This window comes from Mirounga angustirostris, unplaced genomic scaffold (genome assembly GCF_029215605.1).
Source record: "Mirounga angustirostris isolate CCGP_5_RB_7025 unplaced genomic scaffold, mMirAng1.0.hap1 SCAF_14, whole genome shotgun sequence".
NCBI lineage: Eukaryota > Metazoa > Chordata > Mammalia > Carnivora > Phocidae > Mirounga > Mirounga angustirostris.
In genome coordinates, this window is record NW_026991722.1 from 23,346,402 (window position 1) to 23,368,011 (window position 21,610).

At 42.2% G+C, this 21,610-nt stretch overlaps 1 protein-coding gene across 4 annotated transcripts; it reads right to left on the bottom strand.

Annotated features, from left to right (window-relative positions):
* Positions 1–1,512: 1,512 nt before the first annotated feature.
* On the bottom strand, positions 1,513–20,023 carry ELAC1 (elaC ribonuclease Z 1). 4 transcript variants are annotated; one of them, XM_064577595.1, is made up of 5 exons: positions 19,875–19,984; positions 17,534–17,668; positions 15,960–16,124; positions 8,643–9,110; positions 1,513–7,171 (listed from the first exon to the last, which is right to left on the bottom strand). In XM_064577595.1, exons 3-5 carry the CDS (start codon positions 16,114–16,116, stop codon positions 6,705–6,707), a joined length of 1,092 nt encoding a protein of 363 aa, XP_064433665.1. In that variant the 5' UTR covers positions 16,117–16,124; positions 17,534–17,668; positions 19,875–19,984; the 3' UTR covers positions 1,513–6,704. The 4 variants fall into 4 exon arrangements, with proteins under 4 accessions (XP_064433665.1, XP_064433662.1, XP_064433663.1 ...); XM_064577592.1 differs by having other exon boundaries at positions 17,523–17,668; XM_064577593.1 differs by lacking the exon at positions 19,875–19,984 and adding an exon at positions 19,168–19,846 and having other exon boundaries at positions 17,523–17,668.
* Positions 20,024–21,610: the final 1,587 nt, after the last annotated feature.

The following is a 21,610-nucleotide window of genomic DNA, read 5'->3' on the forward strand; positions in this document are numbered from 1 at the left end:
CTTAGAGTATGTCTGTCAAGGGCACAGAAATATCTGTATCCAGCTGTTAAAGTTGCCCTGTCCTTTAAGATACACATGAACCTGGCTCAACACCTCTCCTGCTTCCCCATTCCATGGATTACATAAAGGTCGATGCCCTCCTTACAATTTCCGAAAATTCCTGGGAGATGTAGGCTCTGTGTTCACCTGACTCCAACTCCTGTGTATATACTAGTTTAGGGTTGTCTCACTCTCTCCTTTCTGCTGTCCCTTTTATTTATTTGAGAAAGAGACAGCACGCACGAGCTGGAAGGAGAGGGAGAGAGAATCTGAAGCTGACCTGGAGTCTGACTCGGGGCTGGATCCCACAACCACAAGATCACGACCTGAGCTGAAACAAAGAGTCGGCTGCTTAATGGACTGAGTCACCCAGATGCCCCTCTGCTGTCCCTTTTCCACCCAGATCAACTCAATCAGGAAATTCAGAACTTGTTCTCGTTTGGTGTGCAGGGTTGAGGAGAGATTCCCTAAATCCTATGTGTCTATCAGACTTCAAAGACAGTTTGGGGGAATTGGAGGGACTTACTTCAAGCAACACAGCCACCATCACACTGAATGTCAGACATCTGTGTTTTTAAGGTTCTTCCACAGTTTCATTACCCTGCATGGGGCTTGGCCTTCTCTTCTCATTCTTTATTACCTTCATTCTGACTTTTCTATGCCTAGCAAAACCCAACATCCCAATTTCTTAGGCACAGAAACTTTTTCCAGCCCTTTCTCTGACTCTAGGTATCTGTCCGCATATATAGGACACAAAGTTAAAGCTTTAGAATTATTGTTTATAAGGATTTGCCTCATTAAGGTCACAGACAACCACTCCTTTCCTCTCCAGTTTTAGTTCAGAGAGTAAGGATGAGGATTTTTGTTTTTAATATTGATCAGGAAAAATCTCTAGGAGAATGAGGTATTGTATCTTAATAGAACAGGATGGCAAGGAAAATTGAGCCAGTCACTACTATTTATTGAGTCCCTAATATGCTCCAGGCAATGAGCTAGGAGCTAGGGCACAAAAGGCAACAAAATCAGACACAGTTCTGCTCGTGGGAAGCTTGCAGTGCTAGCGGAAAAGAGGAACATTAATCAAATACTCAAACAAACAAAACAAAAATATGAGTGTCACACCAGGAAGGTGGGGTGCAGGTGCTATTAGAGTAATAAGCTACCTAGTGGGAAGTCTGGGAAAGTCTCTCTGAGGATGTGACTGCAGAGCTGTGATCGAAGGCCCAGTAAGGGTTAACTTGTGGGAAGGAGAAAGAACATTCCAAGCAGAGGGAGTAGTTCCCCAAGACTGAAACCTCTGACAAAGGACTAAAAACAAGGGCCATGCGGCTGGAGCTGCAAAAACGAATGGCACTGTGGAGAAAGATTAGGTTGGAAAGGGTGGGCAAGGCAAGTTTCAAGTAGGGGGATGCTAGGCTCAGATGCTAGGCTCAGATTTGCATTTTGAAAAAAATCACTTTGCAGTATGGAGAATTGGAATTTTTTTTTTTTTTTAAGATTTATTTATTTTTTGAGAGAGAGAGAGCATGAGTGGGAGGGGCAGAGGGAGAGAGAGAATCCTTAAGCAGACTCCCCCGCTGAGCAGGGAGCATGACGCAAGGCTCGATCCCAGGACCCTGAGATCATGACCTGAGCCGAAATCAAGAGTCTGATGCTTAGCAGACAGAGCCACCCAGGTGCCCCAGATTGGAATATTAAAAAGGCTTGAGAGGAACCGTCAAATAGCTGGAGCACCCATAAGCAACTGATATGATTATTTAGAATAATCATATCTATGTGTGTGTTGTTTTTTTTTTTTAAGATTTTATTTATTTATTTGAGAGAGAGAATGAGACAGAGAGAGCATGAGAGGGGGGAAGGTCAGAGGGAGAAGCAGACTCCCTGCCGAGCAGGGAGCCCGATGTGGGACTCGATCCCGGGACTCCAGGATCATGACCTGAGCCGAAGGCAGTCGCTTAACCAACTGAGCCACCCAGGCGCCCTCTATGTGTGTTTTAATATAACTTTTAAACTAAATGAATATATACACACATAAATCATTCAAAATAGCAAATAGAAGTAGTACTATTAGGCTTATAAAAAACAGTAGTCCTGGGCGCCTGGGTGGCTCAGTCGTTAAGCGTCTGCCTTCGGCTCAGGTCATGATCCCAGGGTCCTGGCATCGAGCCCCGCATCGGGCTCCCTGCTCGGTGGGAAGCCTGCTTCTCCCTCTCCCACTCCCGCTGCTTGTGTTCCTGCTCTCGCTCTCTCTCTCTCTGTCAAATAAATAAACAAAATCTTTAAAAAAAACAGTAGTCCTCCGACCATCCCTCCTCATACCCCTTGCACCTTCCACTAAGGATCCCTTCGTCCACTCTTAACTATTTATCTGGTATTTTACTACACCCCTTTTTTCTTTTTAACATGATTTGCTTAAAGTGCTATTTATTTTCTAGTTTTAAGCATTGTTTACTTTCTACTAGGGAAGAATAGAATTTCTTGATCTTACCCCATGTCCCACCCTGCCCAAACGCTATTCTTCTCCTGCCAAGAGAGAACATTCAAAGCGTCACTAGCATTTCCTTTTTATTCTTCCCATGTAAGAAGAATTACTCTGAATCATTCGTTGCCTGACAAATCCATCAATCAATAAGGACAGAACCACTACATTTCACTATAAATTGACACCCTTGTGAGGACAAAAGTACCTTCCCTGTACATCAGTCATAAACATACTTGAAGCCATAGGACTTGGACCCCATTAAGTAAAAACTGCTCAGATTTTGAAGCTGGCGTAAGAACATTCAAGGAAATTACAGTTGAATTACATGTGCTCGTCGAAAGACCTAATAAAGCTATTTGCACTAGGAGGCCAAAATAATCTTCAAAAGACAAATGTTCTAGAAGAGAAGTGTTCGAAAGGTCATTAATTGATGAACTGTATCATCCACCCATAGAGCAGCGAAATAGGCCTCTCTCATGCTGCTGCAGAGTGTGAGCCAGAAAACAAGTGGGTGATTCCCATGCAGAGTCTAAGACAAGTCAGATGTGTTGGCCTTCCAATAAATCAATGCTAAGGAAATATTCAGAGATACAAAGATTTATGCCCAAGAATATTCATGATAGTATTATTTATATGTATAATGGAAAGCAATCCCAATGCCCCCAAAGTAGGAAAATTATGTTACATCTATAGAATGGAGTACAATAAAATCATTAAATTCATGCTTTCAAAGAACAGTTAACATCGTGGGAAGATGCTCATAATGTTAAATGAGAAAAACAGTTGAGGTCACCCTACATGTAAAAACATACACACATATATAAACATAGTATGTTTAAATATATATAAAATATCTATGCACACTCAATTTTTTTTTTCAGTGTATAGAAGAAGACAGTTTTTTCTCCCAGTGTGGTTTGCTACCCATATATCTCAGCACCACCCAGACGGAGGGCTTGCTAAAAATGCAGATCCTTGGGTTCCACCCCTGACCAACTGAATTAGAGGCTCTGGAATCACAGCCCAAGGATTTTTACCTACCTACACACCCTTGTCCACCCACGTACTACCTTGCCCACCTACGTACTACCTTGACTGATACTGACTCACACCTTCATTTGAACACCACTGAGCGAGAAGTAGTTGCTCTCAGGGTGGTAGAATTATGAGTAATCATCTTCTTTCTGGAATCCTTAAAAAAGATTATCTACCAAGTGTATGCTGCTTTTTATAATAAAATCTCATTAGAAGTATATTAATGAAGCATGAGTATCAGAAAAACAGAGCAGATCCGGGGTCTATTTGGGCAAGTCTAAACACCTTCTGAGAATTGGAAATCTAAAGTAAGCAGGTACCTATAGATTCCTGACAATTGGAAAGCCAGTTTTGGATAAGGAAAATACTAAGCATAGATATGGAATTCATTACATCAATAAGTTGAACAGGTAAAAAATGTAAATATAATAATTTTGAGAAGTATTAGGTAATATTTCTCCGTGTTCCAGGATATTCCTTGGCAAAAGAGGATTCGGTGATAAGTTTGGGGCACCAACTTAAGAGTCATACAACCATGAGCAGATTACAGGCTCTGGGAAGTCCAATATAAGCTTCATTCTTCATTCTAGCTCCACAAATTCTTAGAATGTGTCCTACCATTAAGAACAAAATTCTAGGCCAGAAGAGAGCCCAAGAAGCAATTCTCACCATGGATCAATACCCTGTGCTTGATTCATCCGTTGTATCAATTTGTTCCCACATTCCCATGGTCTCGGAGGGCTTAGCCCATATACTGGTAAGGCCTGACTTTAGGGCACAGCTCAAGTCAGCTGCAGATAATGCTCAAGAACGGCAAGAGAGAGTGCCAGGCTACAAGATTAGAGTGTGTGAAGGACCTGTATATTTACTTTTGTTTTTCACTATCAGTATCTACCACCTAGACAGTGAGCCTGAAATTTTCTCTTATATTCACTTACATAGTCCCAACACAGTAAAACCTGGCACTGGCACTTAACTGGTACTCAGCTGAATGGGGCACCACCAAACAGGTGGTCAAAATTTTTTGGACAAATAGAGTAATGAAGTGGGCTAGGCTCGGGTCCTAAACTTAAGGTCCTAAAGTTTATGCAGTCATGGCCTCATTTCATTCAATAAACATTTCTGAGTGCTTATTATGAATGGATAATTCCAGAATGCAGAGGCGACTAAGATACAGTCTTTACCCTCAAGAGCTCCATACAGTAGTACTACCAGCCATTCCTGGATGTACAGGTTTGAGCACACATTAGGCGTCTAATAAATGCTTGTTTTAATTGAGTTCAGAAACCAAGATACACTTTAAGCTGGTCAAACTTTGGTGGCCCAAGAGTCTAGAGTAGGGCCAGTAGAGTAGAGTAGAATCAAACCATTCTGGAAACTGCTTCAGAATGACCAAGATCTTGAGTAACTAGACCCATCTTGATTATCACTACTCTAGGGACTCTAGAGCCATCCAGGAGTCAAAAGTTTTTATGAGAGAAGCCCCAGAACCCAAAAGAAGTTAACAGTATATACCATGATAGAATTTCTAAATATGTCTACTATAAAACTCCCAAGGTTCCTGAAAGGTTAATAGATAGTATGTGGTGAAACAGGACTGAGAAAGGGGTTCAAAACAGTTGATAGGCCCCTCTACTGCAGGACTTCTCAACACCTGTAAGCAATGTACTATGTTCCTTTTATGCACTGTCTTATTTAATCTTCACAGTGATTCTACACAGTCTTATTATTTTTCCCATTTTAGAAATGAGCAAGCTGAAGCTCACAAAGAGTAAGTAATCTGCACCAGACCACAAGGTACAGAATGGGACTCTGAAATCATGTCTTTCTGGCACCAAAGACGGGTTTGTGATCATTCAAGCAGTACTGTTTTTTCGGTATCGATGGCCACTAGAACACCTCCAGAGGGACTCACAACATAAAGTGTTTCCCAAACTGTGATGAGGAAATCCTTTTGAAAGAATCTGTGCTTGAGACTAGCTTTCCATGTAATCCATTTTGAGAAATACTGTGGGTAAAATGAGTCAAGAGATATCCCATGGCAGACAGAAGGGAGGTAGCAGGCAGCTCAGAAGGAAAATCTAGCTTATTAAAACTGTGCTCAAAGAATTGTTAATAGGGACACATAAATTAAACCTCAGTTTAATAGGTATCATTTCTTTACCTCCAGATTCATAAGTTACAGTTCATGGCTCATTTCTGTCAAATATTTGATATGATATTACAATATCTTCACTTAGCTAGTTGTCTAATGTTTGTTTCAAGAATTTGACTTAACCAGTTCAATTCATGTCATTAATTTTGATAAAGTATATTCCCATTGGGAGTATAATTTTTAACTTGCTGTGTATTTCAATAGGCCTACAATCTGCATTTTGGGGTGAGATCATTTTTCACTGTACAGGACTGACCCCAACTTTGTAGGATCTAGCATCCCCTACTGACTAAATTCTAACAGTACTCTTATCCAGCACCCCCTCCCAGTCATTTTGACAAGAAACATCCCCATAATTTCTATGGGAATGGTATCACCCCCAGCTGAGACCCACAGGTTTAGAACCAGAAAGTTCCAAAAAAGCATTAATTGAAGGATAAACACCTACCTTGACCCTGCATTCAGTATTCCAGCAAACAAATCAAGATTTAATATGCTAGCTTCAATCCTGCATGTATAATGTCTCATTACATTTTTCTCTATTCTGTTAATAACATGAACAGATTCAACAAACTGCTAAAACACCGCTTTTAGCCAAGAGGGCTGAGCCTATGTACCTGCCAACAACAGCACTAAGAACGGGCAGAAGCAAGCCCAGGACTGCGTGGGGGTGCTGCCTTAAATGGGAGGCAGCCGCCGCAAAACAGAAAGTATACCTGAATAGTCTATCGTTTTGTCAAATTTGGACTTTAAGAAGGCTGCTGGTTTTTTTCTTTCTTTTTAAAATGATTTATTATCAAAAAGCTTGCTCCCTCTCACTGCTGAGTCAGTCCAGCAGTGCAGCTCTATCCTGTTGAGGATTATTAGGACCTGAATAATCTTAGACCAAAACAACAACCACCACCACCACCAGCACCACCACCACAACCAACTTGACTGTTGGTTCAGGGACATATCCACAGACACGTCAGGATGCATTCTGGAATACTGGGTTCACTTCTTGATTGGAATGCCAATCACCATAAAGTCTTCTGCTAGAGTCACTTCTTGGAGATCTAACACCGATTCAGCTTGCTTTTTTAGTTCTACAATCCCATCTGTTTCTCCTTCTCTGGCCAAGGCAACTGGCTTGTACCTCTGACTGAAGTGAGTCAGAACTAGCCTCTTTGCGTGGCACAACTTCGCAAATGCAGCTGCCATCTGTGGTGTGCTGTGGCCGTGCTCCTTTGCTTTGTCCATCTGACCATCATCTAGGGTTGCTTCATGGATCAACAGGTCGGCTTCAAAGCACAGCTTCACTCCTCCATCACCCACAACCCCAGAACAGTCACCCAAAATGCAGATTTTTCTTCCAACAATAGGCTTTTTTAAGACATCTTGGGGAGAAATTGTAACTCCATTTTCCAGAACAACAGAAATTCCATTTTTCAGCTTCCCATAGGCAGGACCTGGTGGCACACCTAATGATGGAGGCAGATAACATCACATTATGGGACTGGAATTTATGACTTGTTAAGAGAGTCTAACAGCACAGCAAACGGAAAAGGCATCCAATTCTTTTCATAATTGTTATAAATATTTTACTACTCGTGGAAAGCTGGAATATTTATACATTTTTAAAAATTCAGTGCTGGCTATTGATATTAGTGATGCCCTACTACTTAAAACATTTCCCAAGCACATGTGTCAGATGAGCTTTAAGCTTTTAAGTTCCCTAAGACTAAGACTTTCTTACAGTCAAGCTACCAGCTTTGATTCTCTGCCGTGAATGGAGTAACAGTTTTTGAGACTGCTTTATTTAACAAACTCATGTTTGAGTAAACTTAATGAGTCCATTTAAATAATAACAAGGTACCTACAGACTAACTTAATAAAAAAAAATGGTTTGAGAGGATCATTTGGATCACAAGATCAAGGAGCATTTCTGTCAATCATACATAATCAGTCTTTGTAGGTTTGGTAAACCTTTTATTAATTATCTTATATTCATCGAGAACAACACGTGACCATCACTCTGAACAACATCTATAAACAAACAGAATGTGTTCACTAATTCCAGCATGCGTCATTTTAAAGTTTCCCAATATAATAGTATTTCCACAGGTTCTTGGATAAGAAAAATACCTTTGGCCTAAGTCATTTGTCTTCATTATTTAGTATTTTGTTTTAGTTGGAGAAGAATGAAGAGATTGCATAAAGAAACAAATACACAAAAGACACCATCATGCTTTTTATGGGCTCTGCTGTGGCCATGACAAGGAAGGAGGTGATGCTGGGGATAGAAGGGACCTGGACGTTGCTTCGAGAGAGGTGAAGACCCCCTCATGCACAACGGCCTGGCATGGAGAAGGTACAAAGCCTCAGAGGGGGCCCAAGTCTGTCTCTGTGTGCTGGCTCCCGCCTACGAGGAGTTTGAAACAGTTGAGGCGCAGTGTTCTGAACACCAAATTAACTTAATCAAGGTTGAATGAGTAGGCAAGGTTGATAAAGAAGGAAAACCCTGAAAGTAGCTGGTTGCAGTTGCACGGCTAAGAACTGTGACAAAAATTCTCAGGGCAAAGAGGTCACTGAAAACATACTTCAAAAGGAAGACATGAAAACATAAAAGCCTAGACCTAAGACAACCACCACCACCCTGCCAACCAAGATAGCTAGCTCAATGTAAGATACACTAAAAATGTGGATCCAGGGAGCTGAAGAGAAAAGGATTCACATATATACTTGGGTTTTGGTCTGAATAGCATCTTTTGGCCCCACATATTTCCCTTAATGAACAAACTTTGGGCAAAAGAAATAAGCGGAGAAAATGTCAGTTTTAGGCCTGGGACACAGGAAAGGAAGGTTATTATGACACTTCTAGCAGCTTCAGCTAACAACAGCTTAATTGATGAGGAGGAGGGAGAAAAAAAAAAACCAAAAACCACCACTTACCGAGGTCTTTTAGTTTCTGTGCATTGAGTTTACCTGGGCGTTTCTTCTCCACAACTGAAAACCCAAAGGAGGGAATTCGGTGAAAGAGGCGAAATGCTTTTACAACAAACTGTTCGTCATCAACCAGAAGGTATGAGTTTTCTTCTGAGTCTAAAAGGATAGTTCTTCCTTGTCCCTCTTTGGGATGGCTGTCTGTTTTATTCACGTGCATAAATTCTTTTAGTTCTTCTGTAGGACACTGATCTGCTGTAGGCACCAGCTCATGGACCACATAGGGGAAGACCAACTCTGTGTGAGAGAGTTCCATGGTTCTCCAGATAAAGTCTCGAAGCCCAGCAGGGCCATAGATTTCAATAGGCTGTTTGGTGACCACAGAGCCACTCTGCAGGCTGATTGTGCAGAGGAGGCCAGGAAGGCCAAAGAAATGGTCTCCATGAAGATGTGTGATGAAGATCTTGGTAATTCTCCCTTTTGATTGAGGCAGAGAAATAAAATTGGGAATTTTTCCAGAAGTAAAAACCCATACAACGCTACTTAAAACATGTATAACAACTTACAAAGAAAGCAGAAAAATGAATTTAGAGTTCTATTTATCACCATAAACTTATTTCTTTATATTTTGCTACATGATTCTAGAAGCAAGAAAGACAGGCTTTATGGTTTTAATAAGATACAACTTTTTCATAAAAGATCTTCAAATTACATAGTATTGCAGTTTTAAGAGTATTTTCCACAGTATAGAGGTTCCTCAAAAAGTTGAAAATAGAGCTACCGTACGACCCAGCAATTGCACTACTGGGTATTTACCCCAAAGATACAAATGTACTGATCCGAAGGGGTACATGCACCCCAATGTTTATAGCAGCAATGTCCACAATAGCCAAGCTATGGAAAGAGCCCAGATGTCCATCAACAGATGAAGGGATAAAGAAGATGTGGTATATATATATATACACAATGGAATATTATGCAGCCATCAAAAAACCTGAAATCTTGCCATTTGCAACAACGTGGATGGAACTAGAGGGTATTATGCTAAGCGAAATAAGTCAACCGGAGACAGACATGTATCATATGATCTCACTGATATGAGGAATGCTTAATCTCAGGAAACAAACTGAGGGTTGCTGGAGTGGTGGGAGGTGGGAGGGATGGGGTGGCTGGGTGGGGTACGTGCTATGGTGAGCACTGTGAATTGTGTAAGACTGATGAATCACAGACCTGTACCTCTGAAACAAGTAATACATTATATGTTTAAAAAAAAAGAGAGAGAGAGAAGATAGTAGGAAGGGAAAAATGAAGGGGGGAAATCAGACGGGGAGATGAGCCATGAGAGACTATGGACTCTGAGAAACAAACTGAGGGTTCTAGAGGGGAGGTGGGTGGGGGGATGGGTTAGCCTAGTGATGGGTATTAAAGAGGGCACGTACTGAATGGAGCACTGGATGTTATACGCAAACAATGAATCATGGAACACTACATCAAAAACTAATGATGCAATGTATGGTGATTAACATAACATAATAAAATAAAATTTTAAAAAAGAGTATTTTCCTACATATCTTCTTGCTGAAAGAAAGAAAGAAAGAAAGAAAGAAAGAAAGAAAGAAAGAAAGAAAGAAAGAAAGAAAGAAAGAAAGAAAGAAAAGAAAGAAAGAAAGAAAGAAAAGAAAAGAAAAAGAGAGGAAAAATAAGAAAGTGTACTAAAATAGTTCACTTAAACTAGATAGGCCTCAAATGCCAAAAGCATCTGACAGTTACAATGCTTCCTCTGAGCATAACGAATATATACTTCCAGCAAAACAAATGTTCCCCTGGCTCCAACTTGACCAACATCTGAACCCCAAACTGCCATTTAAGGACTCCAGACTGGACAGAGATTAACTAAGCAAGAAAGAGCCTGCCTGAGTGAGTTTGAAGGGGGAGGAGAAAAAGGAAGACAATGAGGCAAGAGGGAGAAAGAAGGGGGTGGGAGAGGATAGGGGTGAAGAATCCAGAGGGGAGGTGGGCAACAGACGCTAGAATGTAGATCAGAGGGCAGATCCCGTATGGTGCTATACAAAGGTATGTGGGCCCATACCTTCAGTGTGAGCTAACCCAATGCCTTTTTCAGTGCATATTGGCCTCGGTTGTAACTTGACTTAGCCATTGGTAAACTGAATTTATTGTTGGTATGTGGCAGGATGCCACATTAGCATTTTTCTGAGATGCACCAAGGCATTTCAAAAGTAACAATCACAATTAACGAAATTTTAGTATAACTGAGGCTTCTGGTGCTAGCCTCATAGACCACCTATTTCAAACATTTGATACCATAAAAGAATAGGAACAGTTTATTATTATCATAAAAGAATAGGAATAGCTTATTGTAAAGTGATTTGTCCAGTGACATCAAGGCAAAAGTGTTCTCCAAGTAAGCCTTCCAGAGTTAATACACCAAACTCAGGCCCTGGTGGCAGGGAACCATAGATTGGGCAGAGGCTGATTTGAGATCTGGAGAATCCTGAAGCACTCTAGAAGTTTCCTCAGTATGCTCTTTTGTTTTCTCTTTTTAGGCCTTGCTTTTACTGTCTTTTGACTTCTTGGAACCCCTTCATTTCCCTCCTTTCCTGCTGTCCGGGCTGCTGAGGCGCCCGTAAGTGTGACCTGAGGCCTCTGCAGACAGAAGAACTATGATGGTTATTGAGTCATGACCTCACGCTGACCTTACAAAGGCCAAGTCAGACGTTCTGGGCCCTCTCCCTATCTAGTGCACAACAAAGCCAACACTGAACACCAAGACAATCTGTGAGCCCAAAGCAAGTGAGACAAATAAAGTAAGTCAAAAATTGCTTCCCACACTTACTACAGTTTCAGGGAACACAAACATTTCATTTTTCAAGAAACTTGATTTTGGAGGGAGAAGGAATGGCAACCATAATGACCAAAGTTAGGAGATGCTATCACATGAAGAAAGCAGAGTACATGAATTCCCTTTCACTTGGGAACAAGAAAGTTTCCAGGGTATACATCATCCACAGAGAAGTGGAATACTAAACATCCCCTAAGTGAGAATGCAGTTACATTTACTGCTGTAGGAAAATGTATGCAATATAATTGTTCAGTTGGAAAAAAAGCAGGTTACACCTAGTATACCATTTATGCAAATTACACACACACACACACAAATACATCTGTACTATTAACATATCTACAACTACAAAAAAATTTACCTATAAGGTAATTTTACCTATAAGGGGAAATCAGGCTTTTCTTATTTTATGTTTCTGCTTTGTTTGAATTTTTACAATGAGCATGTATACTTTTTTTTTTTAAGTTTTTATTTATTTATTTAAGTAACCTCTATACCCAATGTGGGGCTCAAACTCACCACCCCAAGATCAAGAGTAATATGTTCCTCCAAGTGAGCCAGCCAGGCGCCCTGTATGTATACTTTTCCTAATCATTTCATTATACTTTTGTAATACTTTTAATAATAATTTTAAGGGAAGAAAAAGGCTTAAGCTCACTCTTTTTAAAACTATGAAAGAAATAGACATGACAAACCCATATTTGCTAATCAGATGCTTGCACATTAGGACCAAGGAAGCTTAAAAGAAGTGTGTTTAGATAAATAAAAAGTACTTCCTTATGAAACTCATAAAATATTATTACTCCAGGAGGAGTATAAGCTGAAAGGGTTTCAATGAATCAAATAATGATAGGTCCATACTGGGTTGAGAATAATCCAAATGAATTGAGGGTACTCTATTCCAGTTTGAGGCTGGGGACATGTGAAATGCTACAGAGTCATAGATAATGTTTTGTGATTACCATCTTACCCTCCTCTCTGAGGCCAGGAATTTTCTTAGCCAATAAGAATTTAGTAAACTAAAGGTTCCCTTAGGCTTTATTTTATTTATTCTTTGTGAGGCTTAGCTTTGCAAAATGTTTACTTAAAACATATATAAAATAGCTATAAAATATTAGAGAAAAATATTGTAGCAAATAGATGTGAGGTGGTACTCCCAGCCCTTGATGTTCATGTCCCTCTACAACTCCTTCTTCTTCAGTGTGGGTGGGACCTGTGACTTTTCTAACCAGTCAAATATGGCACAGGGATACAGTGTGATTACATTATGTTATAAGATTCCATTTTGCTAGCAGGCTTGCTCTTGAGTTTCTTTCTCCCTGGCCGGCAGTAAGGAATCAAGCTACCACGAAGAAAAACCCACATGATCAGGAACCAGAGGAGGCCTCTAGGAGCTGTGGCAGCCTGGTTCTACAATTGTAAGGATTCTGCCAAAAACCCAAGTGATCTCTGAAGCAGATTCTTCCCCATTTGAGCCTCTGATGAGATCTCAGCCCTGGCCACCAAACACAGATTGCAATCCAGTGAGACCCTGAAGCAGAGAACCCAGCCAACCCAGGCCCAAACTCCCTGACCCACAGAAACTATGATAATAAATGCAAATAAGACACTAAATTTATAATCTGTTATGCAGCATTGATAACCGATACAGGTATTAAATAACAAGTAAAGACTTATCCCCACACCCAAACCTCTGGTACCCACACTTAAGTTTCTTGTTTCTGTTTTAATCATCCTACCACCTCAATCTCTACTGTCTAAAATGTGAACTATTACAGCCTCCACTCTAGCCTGTTTGTCCCGGAGAGTTCTCATGAAAGGAATCCCTCTGTGATCCAAGGGAAATAAAGCATAGTATCTGTCCTCACCTCAGGGTCTTAGGTTGATCTGTGTACACCTCAAGGCCATGAGTCCTAACTGATATGCATTAGTTCCTTCCTCCAACAGCTCTGTTCTTGACTTCCTATTTGGGTCTGGGACACCGTAACTGTAACTTGCAGTCCTTCACTTCTTCACATCCTAGACATTCAATCAGTCACCACCCACTGCTAGTTGTGTAAGTATTTCTTAAATTGAGTCTCTCATCTTCATCCTTATCCCTACTTCCTGCTTCAACAGCCTCATCCTCTCTTCTCTCAGATGAATGCAACTGCCTTAAAACTGGTCTCTCCCAGGGTGCCTAGGTGGCCCAGTTGGTTAAGCATCTGCCTTCAGCTCAGGTCCTGATCTCAGGGTCCTGGGATCAAGCCCTGCATCGGGCTCCCCACTCAGCAGGGAGCCTGCTTCTCCCTCTCCCTCTGCTCCTCCCTGAAGCTTGTGCTCTCTCTCTCTCTCAAATAAATAAAATCTTAAAAACACACACACACAAACAACTGGTCTCTCCCAGGGGCGCCTAGGTAACTCAGTTGGTTAAACATCTGACTCTTAGTTTCGGCTCAGGTCATGATCTTAAGCCCCAAGTTGGGTTCCACACTCCGTGGGGAGTCTGCCTGAGATTCTCGGTCTCCCTCTGCCCTGCCCCCTGCTCATTCTCTCTCTCTCTCTAAAATGAATCTTAAAAAAAAAAAAAAAAAACCAAGAAAACAAAAAACAAAAAAATGGTCTCTCCCAGTATATTTGCCATAGAAAAACTCCGTCCTAAAACACAAATCAGACCATGTCATTCCCCTGCTAAGAAACTTTTAATGTTCCTTATTGCCAATAGAATAAAAAGGTCCAAATACGTTAGTAGGCCATGGAGGACTTCATAGTCTGCCCTCACTTTTTCAGCATTTTTCTCTCTCATCTATCCTGGCCCAACACTCAATGATTTGGATGGCTCAATATTCCCTAAACATGTCACTTGTCTTCTGGAAATTCTATTACTTCTTGCTCACTTCATTGTCTGTTCCTTGAATGTCCATCCCTACTTTTCTCCCCGGAGAAACTTCTAATCATCTCTTAGATCCTAGCTCTACTGTTACCATTTCTGGGATGCTTTCTCTGAACACACAGTTAATGTCCTCCTCCTTTGTGCTCCAAGAGTATTTCGAAAACAGTTCCACTGTTCTCTTTATCACATTACACTAGGTCTGTTTACATATCAGTTTCCACCACTAGAATAAGAGATCCTTGATGCTAGAACTAACTTTATTTTAGTCATCAATGCCACACACTGTGATGAATCACAGGAATAATTTCAATAACTATCATTTATCAAGACCTAGTAAGTGAGAAACACATACTAAGTGCTGAACACCTTATTCATGCATCAACTGAAGAGATATTTATTAGGCATCTACTAGGTATATATATGATCCTTGAGCTTACTTTATCATACAGGGAAATACACAGTAAACACAGAAACAACTATTTAAATAACAATTTTAGATACTGGGCGCCTGGGTGGCTCAGTCGGTTAAGCGACTGCCTTCGGCTCAGGTCATGATCCTGGAGTCCTGGGATCGAGTCCCGCATCGGGCTCCCTGCTCGGCAGGGAGCCTGCTTCTCCCTCTGACCTTCCTCCTTCTCATGCTCTCTGTCTCTCATTCTCTCTCTCTCAAATAAATAAAAAATAAAAATCTTTAATAAAAAAAAAAAAAAAAAAAAACAATTTTAGATACTGATGCTAAGAAATCAATAAAAATAGCACAAAGAAGCAGAATACCTGGGATGAACAAGGAATTACTTAACCCCAGAGGTTCAGGGAAAGCCTCTGAGAAGACGGTATTTGAACTAAGATTTAACTGACTGAGAGAAAACTATACAGAGAAGGGATTATTATATATAATGCTTATAACATCCCTTCTAGGTTGAGCTTTTATCTTCATTTTCATGATGAGGAAAATAAAGCTTAAGTTCGTTGATCTGCAAAGGCCACAAGCCAGGACACAGCTGGGACTGCAACCCAGGCTGGTCTGACTCTGGGCCAAGGCTTTGCACCGCTGTACTCCTTGGCCTGGTGGAGTACTCTGGTGGGCCTTTGCTCACACCATTGCCTCTAGCTGGCATGCTTATCTTCTCCCCAGCCCAGCGAATCCCTCCTCCTCCTTCAACAACTCACGGGTCACCTTCTTTGAGATACCTCCCTGATAACCCCAAATGAAAAAGAACATCTCACTCTCCTGAACATCTATTGCTCTTTGTATCCTCTTGTGATACTTACAACTATCTCCTGGTGGAAATAAGTATGTACACTGCTCCTTTGCTTCTGGAGTATCCATGTAATATGCCTCATGTATCTCACTCCATCCTTCACCCCCCAAGCTTATATAAATCCTTGCTCTCAACCTTTATAGAAAAACAAAAACTAAATAAATAAAATTCAGTGGGTGTGGCCGGATGCCTCAGGGCCTTCCAAATCTTGCCAGGGCTCTAGCACTGAGGTGGGATGCAACTGTCCGGGCTGTTTCTGAGCAAAAGGCCCTAGGAGAGCCAAGACAATGACTAAGAAATAGTCTTAATGAGATAGCCAAATGCACACTAACCTGCTTTAAGTTGGCTTTTCATAAGCTGTGTCTGAGTCCCCTCCCCGCAGTCAAAGAGCCAGCACTCGCCCTCACACCGAAGGACCAGAGCAGAGGCACCCCGGGTTGGGGATGGGTATGCTGCACCCGTACCCAGAAATGTCACATCCATAGACATCTTCCACCCTGCAATGAAAAGATCATCCAGGGATTATTACACATCACTGCTCAAAATCACCAAAAACACATTCTTGTGAGATTTACTGTTATTTACATTATCTATAAATATTATTTATAAAATATTCAGAAGACAGGATTCTTGTTCTCTAATAGTTTTCCAAAGAAATACCAAGTAAGATCTTAGTAACTCTCAGTGAGTTAAAACCACAAGTTACCAAACTTTGTATGACTGCTCACACACACAAAAACAAACAAGTTAGAAGACTGCAAAATCCAGTCAACTAAAAACTATAGTTGAATCTCAACTATCTGATATTCTGGAAAAGGTCAAACTATGGAGATGGTAAAAGTACCAATGGTTGACAGTGGCTTGGGGAGAAGGAGGGAAGGATGAGGAGGTGAAGCACAGGGGAGATATACTAGTTACTAGGGGTGGAGGTATATATTACTTTTATGTTTTGGGAGAGTAAGCTGGCAACATATAGTACCAATAATAATGATGCTGCTAATAACAACACATTTTAACCCAGCAACCACGTTTTTTGGACTCTACCCTACAGAAATAAAGGACCTATATACAATGATGTTTCCTGTGGTACTTTTAAGATGGCTAAAATTTGGAAGCAATCTGACTATATTTCAATAGGGAAATGATTGAATATTTTACATTCATTCCATGAACTATTTATTCTGCAGTTAAGTCAGGTCTGTAAATGTCCTGGAGGGATGACAATGAGAAAAGTTATAGATGGCTATGGCATGATCTCATTTTTACAATGCCCTGAACCTCTGCATTTACATAAGACAGAGAAGGTCTGCGTGGAAGGATACATACCATATTGTTAATATTGGTTATCGCAGGGGTGATTAAAATCGTGATGGTAGAGAGTGGTTAAGTTTTCTTTTAAATCTCTGGATTGGTTTTGGTTGCAATGAACAGTATTTGATGTCTTTATTTTTTAAAAGATTTTATTTATTTATTTGGCAGAGAGAGACACAGCGAGAGAGGGAACACAAGCAAGGGGAGTGGGGAGGGGAGAAGCAGGCTTTCTGCTGGGCAGAGAGCCCGATGCAGGGCTCAATCCCAGGACCCCTGGATCATGACCTGAGCCGAAGGCAGACGCTTAACAACTGAGCCACCCAGGTGCCCCGATGTCTTTATTTTAAATGTATTTTATATTTAACTTATTTAATATTATTTAAAAGAAATGTGTCATCATCTAAAACTAATGTTGTAATGTAAGGGGATTAACATAAGAATAAAAAAATTAAAAAAAAAAAAAGAAAAAAAAAAAAAAGAAATGTGTCATAAGGCTGAACATACTTTTCTAACCACACATCACCTAATCTTTCTTACCATTTGGAGATACAGTCAGCCCTCCCACCCCCTCACCCCACACACACCTCACACTCACAGATGGTACATCGCTCCAACCCATGCACAGGTTTTAGGTAATTGCTAGTGTCCCTTCCATGTGTTACTCCACACTTTCACTTCCAAGATCAAGCCTTCCTCTGATAATTAGGTAATTTAATTTGCAGAGGCTTTCCTGTTGGGATTGCAGTTTGCAACAGAGGTGAGAATAACAGAATGTAGAAAGTTAAACATTTTAAAAGCTAATAAATGCAGAAGGAATAATAAAATATAATCACTTCGCAATCCTTAACAAATTATGGATCTAGGCCACTGGTACAGAACCCTGGAGCATATTAGAATCACCTGGAGAGCTTTTAAACCGTATCAATAATTGGGCTCCATCCCAGAACAGTTAAAAAGAAAATTCTGCAAGTAAGACATGCATTTTAGTATTAAAAAAAAAATTCTTCCCCTGTGATTCTAACGTGCAGTCAGGTTTGAGAATCACTTGGTGAAAGGCTAATGGAGAACTACAAAGGATAGATCAGGCTGACCTGAATTCACTAGTCAAGTAGTCAGTCTTAAAAAAAAATTTTATTATGAAAAATTTCAAACACAAAAGTAGAGAGATTAGTGTAATGCATTACCATATAACCACCACTGAGCTTCAACAGTTATCAACTGATGGGCAGTCTTGTTTGGTCTATATCCTCCACCCATTATCCAAGAATACTTGGTCAGTATTCATCCAAGAATACTTGACTAAGTGGTATTTGGTACTTCCATCAGGAGCACATGCTACTGGCTGTCTCTCTCTTTCTGATGTTAACAGCCACTAATGCTCATTGCCAGGATTCACTATTTCATTAGAGGTTGCCAAAAGGTGATATTCTCTCATGCCTCTGAAGTCATTAGCTGGCATCCCTCTGTAAATCCTCAATTATTTAGTTACCCTGCAGTGCAATCTGTACAGAAAAGGTCCATTGACCAATCTTAACACCACAAAGAGAAACAAGATCTTATCTGACTCCTGGTGTGCTGCAGTATGAAGTACACAATAACCCTTTGAGGTTTTCTTGCCAAAACGTAGAACCTGAATCTGAAAAAAACTGTAATCTAAACACCAGCTTAATAAAGGACACCACAGGGATGGAAGAAGCAAAATCCGGTATGTAGGAAACTTTACAGAACAAATGAACAGGTTTTTTTTTTTTAACAAGTAAAATACAAGGGGCAAAAAAAATAGAGAAGCCATAAGGAGATTAAATGAAGTAGAAAAGACGTCAACCAAACGTGGCATGTGTAGTTTGTTTGGACCTCGATTTGGACAAACTGAAAAAGAGAACTGGGAGGAAGGGAGACAATTGGGGAAAGGTAAACGCTGACTGGATAAATGATAACATGAAATGCTTATTAAACTGATAATGGCTTTGTTTTAAAAAGAAGTTATTCTGTTTTATAAACATAAACAAGTATTTCGCAGATAAAATGGTACATTCGGATTTGCTTTCAAATAATCCAGTGAGGTGAGGGTTAACAGATGAAACAAGATTGATCTTCTTTTCCTATGTTCGAAAGTTTCCATAATAAAAAGTTTAAAAATGAGCCAAAGAATCAAAACCCTTCCACCAGGTCGGGAAGGAATCAGAAATTAATGTATTTAATCGACGGTTCATGTTTTGTGACACGCACCAAGAATTAAAAGTAACCAGACCAGATTTGGTGCCCGTATTCTTGAACATAAAGCCAGCCGCTTGCTTTCTCATGGTTATGCTCCACCCTGGATCAAGTGCACATTCCGGTCGAGAGCACAGCACACGACCACATACTGTCACCTGACACTCCCCGGGCCAGTGGTTCTCGTCCCGGCTGCACATCACAACCTCCTGGGGACTCTGGGGACTCATGATCTGGAAGGCTTCCCAGATGACTCTAAAGGCGGCCAGGTTGGGAACCAGTTTGCACACAGGCAGCGCCAACCCTGCGATCACCCTGTGGGGCAGGGAGGGCGGACACCGCCTTCCTCCATTTTAGAGATGAGAGAACCGTGGCCCGGGGAGAGACAAATGGAGAGGCCAAGGCCGAGTCAGGGCCAGAGGCCAGCTCTCCGACCACCTGCGAGCCCAGGCTCTCCCCCAAGACAATGTCTGGCTCCCGAAGGAGGGGTGGGCGGCGGCAGGGGCGTGGGGCGACTGGGGGCTCCCGCCTCGGGGTGGGGGTACACAAGGCGCGTCCTCGCTCGCCGGCGCTCCCCGGGCCTGGGTCCTCCAAGCCGGGCCCGGCCCGCGAGTCCGGAGGAAGCCTGCCCGCCCGCGCGGCTCGGCCCGCACGGCGGACGCGGAGCAGGCGGCGGCGCAGCCCCTGGCCCGCCCCTCTCCGGCGCGCCCTGTCCCACTCACCCACTCCCCGAGGCCCGCGGCAGGAGCCGAGCGAGGCGCAGGCCCGCGGCAAGGCCCAGCCGTCCACCGGGCGGCGCCGGCGCGGGCGGAAATGCGCCGCGGGCTGTGACCGCCTGTGGCTGCTCTAGGACGCGCCGGAGGTCCGCGCTCGGTGGTGCCCGGCCGGGCCGGCCCGGGGGCTCGGCGCTGACTGCAGGCGCCCTCCTGGCCCCACTGGCTCCCCGTCCGCCCTCGCTCGCCCGCGCAATTCTCTGGGTGAGGTGGTGGTGGTGACCTGTGAGGACCAGAGCCCCCAAAGGGGAAACGTTTACTGTTCTGCTTTTTGTGTTCCGTGTAATGTTTTCAGCGTGCTCCTCGAAGAGTGTTGTCTCCGATACTTTGTCCCTGCATCTGTTTGTGTAATTTCTAGTCTTTCGCTGGGATGACTCTTTCTGTCTCTTAGGCACTAAAGCTAAACGTTTAAGTCGGCGATGCTGTAAGAAAAAGCGATGTGCCTTTGAATCAGAGTCCACAGCGGCATTACTATAGATCCCGAGTCTCCGTTCTATTCCACTTTATTTAGGGATAAGCTGGAATATCCGCTTTCACACAAGCATTGCAGGTATGTTCTCTCTGGGCACAGCATAGCCTGCTGGACGCACGAGTGAAAAGCCCGGGCCTGCTCTGTGCAGAAACTGCACGTGGTGCTTACCACCAAGACAAAAAACTCGGTTTAAATTCCAACTTAAAAAAAGGGGGGGGGCTATTTCAAGCTCCTACGCAGTGCCAAATGGCACTGATTTTTGCTCGATAGACTTGAGGTAGTCAAAGTATCCAGCAGCTTCATAACGGGAATAAAGGTGCTGTGCCTGTGGGGCCTTTGAACCCACCAGAAGAGAGGGATCAAGAACCATCTTGCCCCACCTTATCTGCTTTGCCCAATAGACCGTTATATATTTTACTTTGGGGCCTCTTCAAAGCCTTTATTCAAGTATTAGTTGAGCTCTAGCTTTGTGGATTGTATTATTTTTGAGGCTGAAAGAATGTTGTTGTTGTTGTTTTTAAGATTTTATTTATTTGCGAGAGAGAGAATGAGGGACAGAGAGCATGAGAGGGAGGAGGGTCAGAGGGAGAAGCAGACTCCCTGCCGAGCAGGGAGCCCGATGCGGGACTCCATCCAGGGACTCCAGGATCACGACCTGAGCAGAAGGCAGTCGCTTAACCAACTGAGCCACCCAGGCGCCCGAGGCCGAAAGAATGTTTTAAGTATGATACGGCCCCTGGTTTTAGAAGCATGCACTGAGGCTGGAGAAGTATGTATTGGGAAGCCACCAACTAACAATATGAGGGAACAAATGAGAAGACAAAATGAGTGATTAAAATATGGAAAAAGGGAGATTAGTGGATATGCAGTTAGTTAAAAAGTGGGGCTTGAGCTGGGTCTGGGTCTGGTAGGATGGTTGAGACTTGGATTGATGTTGCCAAAATGGAATGATAAGTTGGATTTGGTCACGTGGAGTCCGACTTAGTCAAGTATTAAACACCAGAACTTGAACTTTATTTATCCCGACACTTGCTTAGCTCAGAAGGGCCCAGGAAGACATACGTCATTCCACAGCTAGGTCTTGGTCACAACTGAGATAGGATAGGGGTTGCCCACAGCAGTACTCTCCACAGACTCATCCATTCTGGAGCTTCCTGCCTACCCATCAAGGCTTCCTACAACTCCTCTTCTCAGGGTTGTTATATCTTCAGAG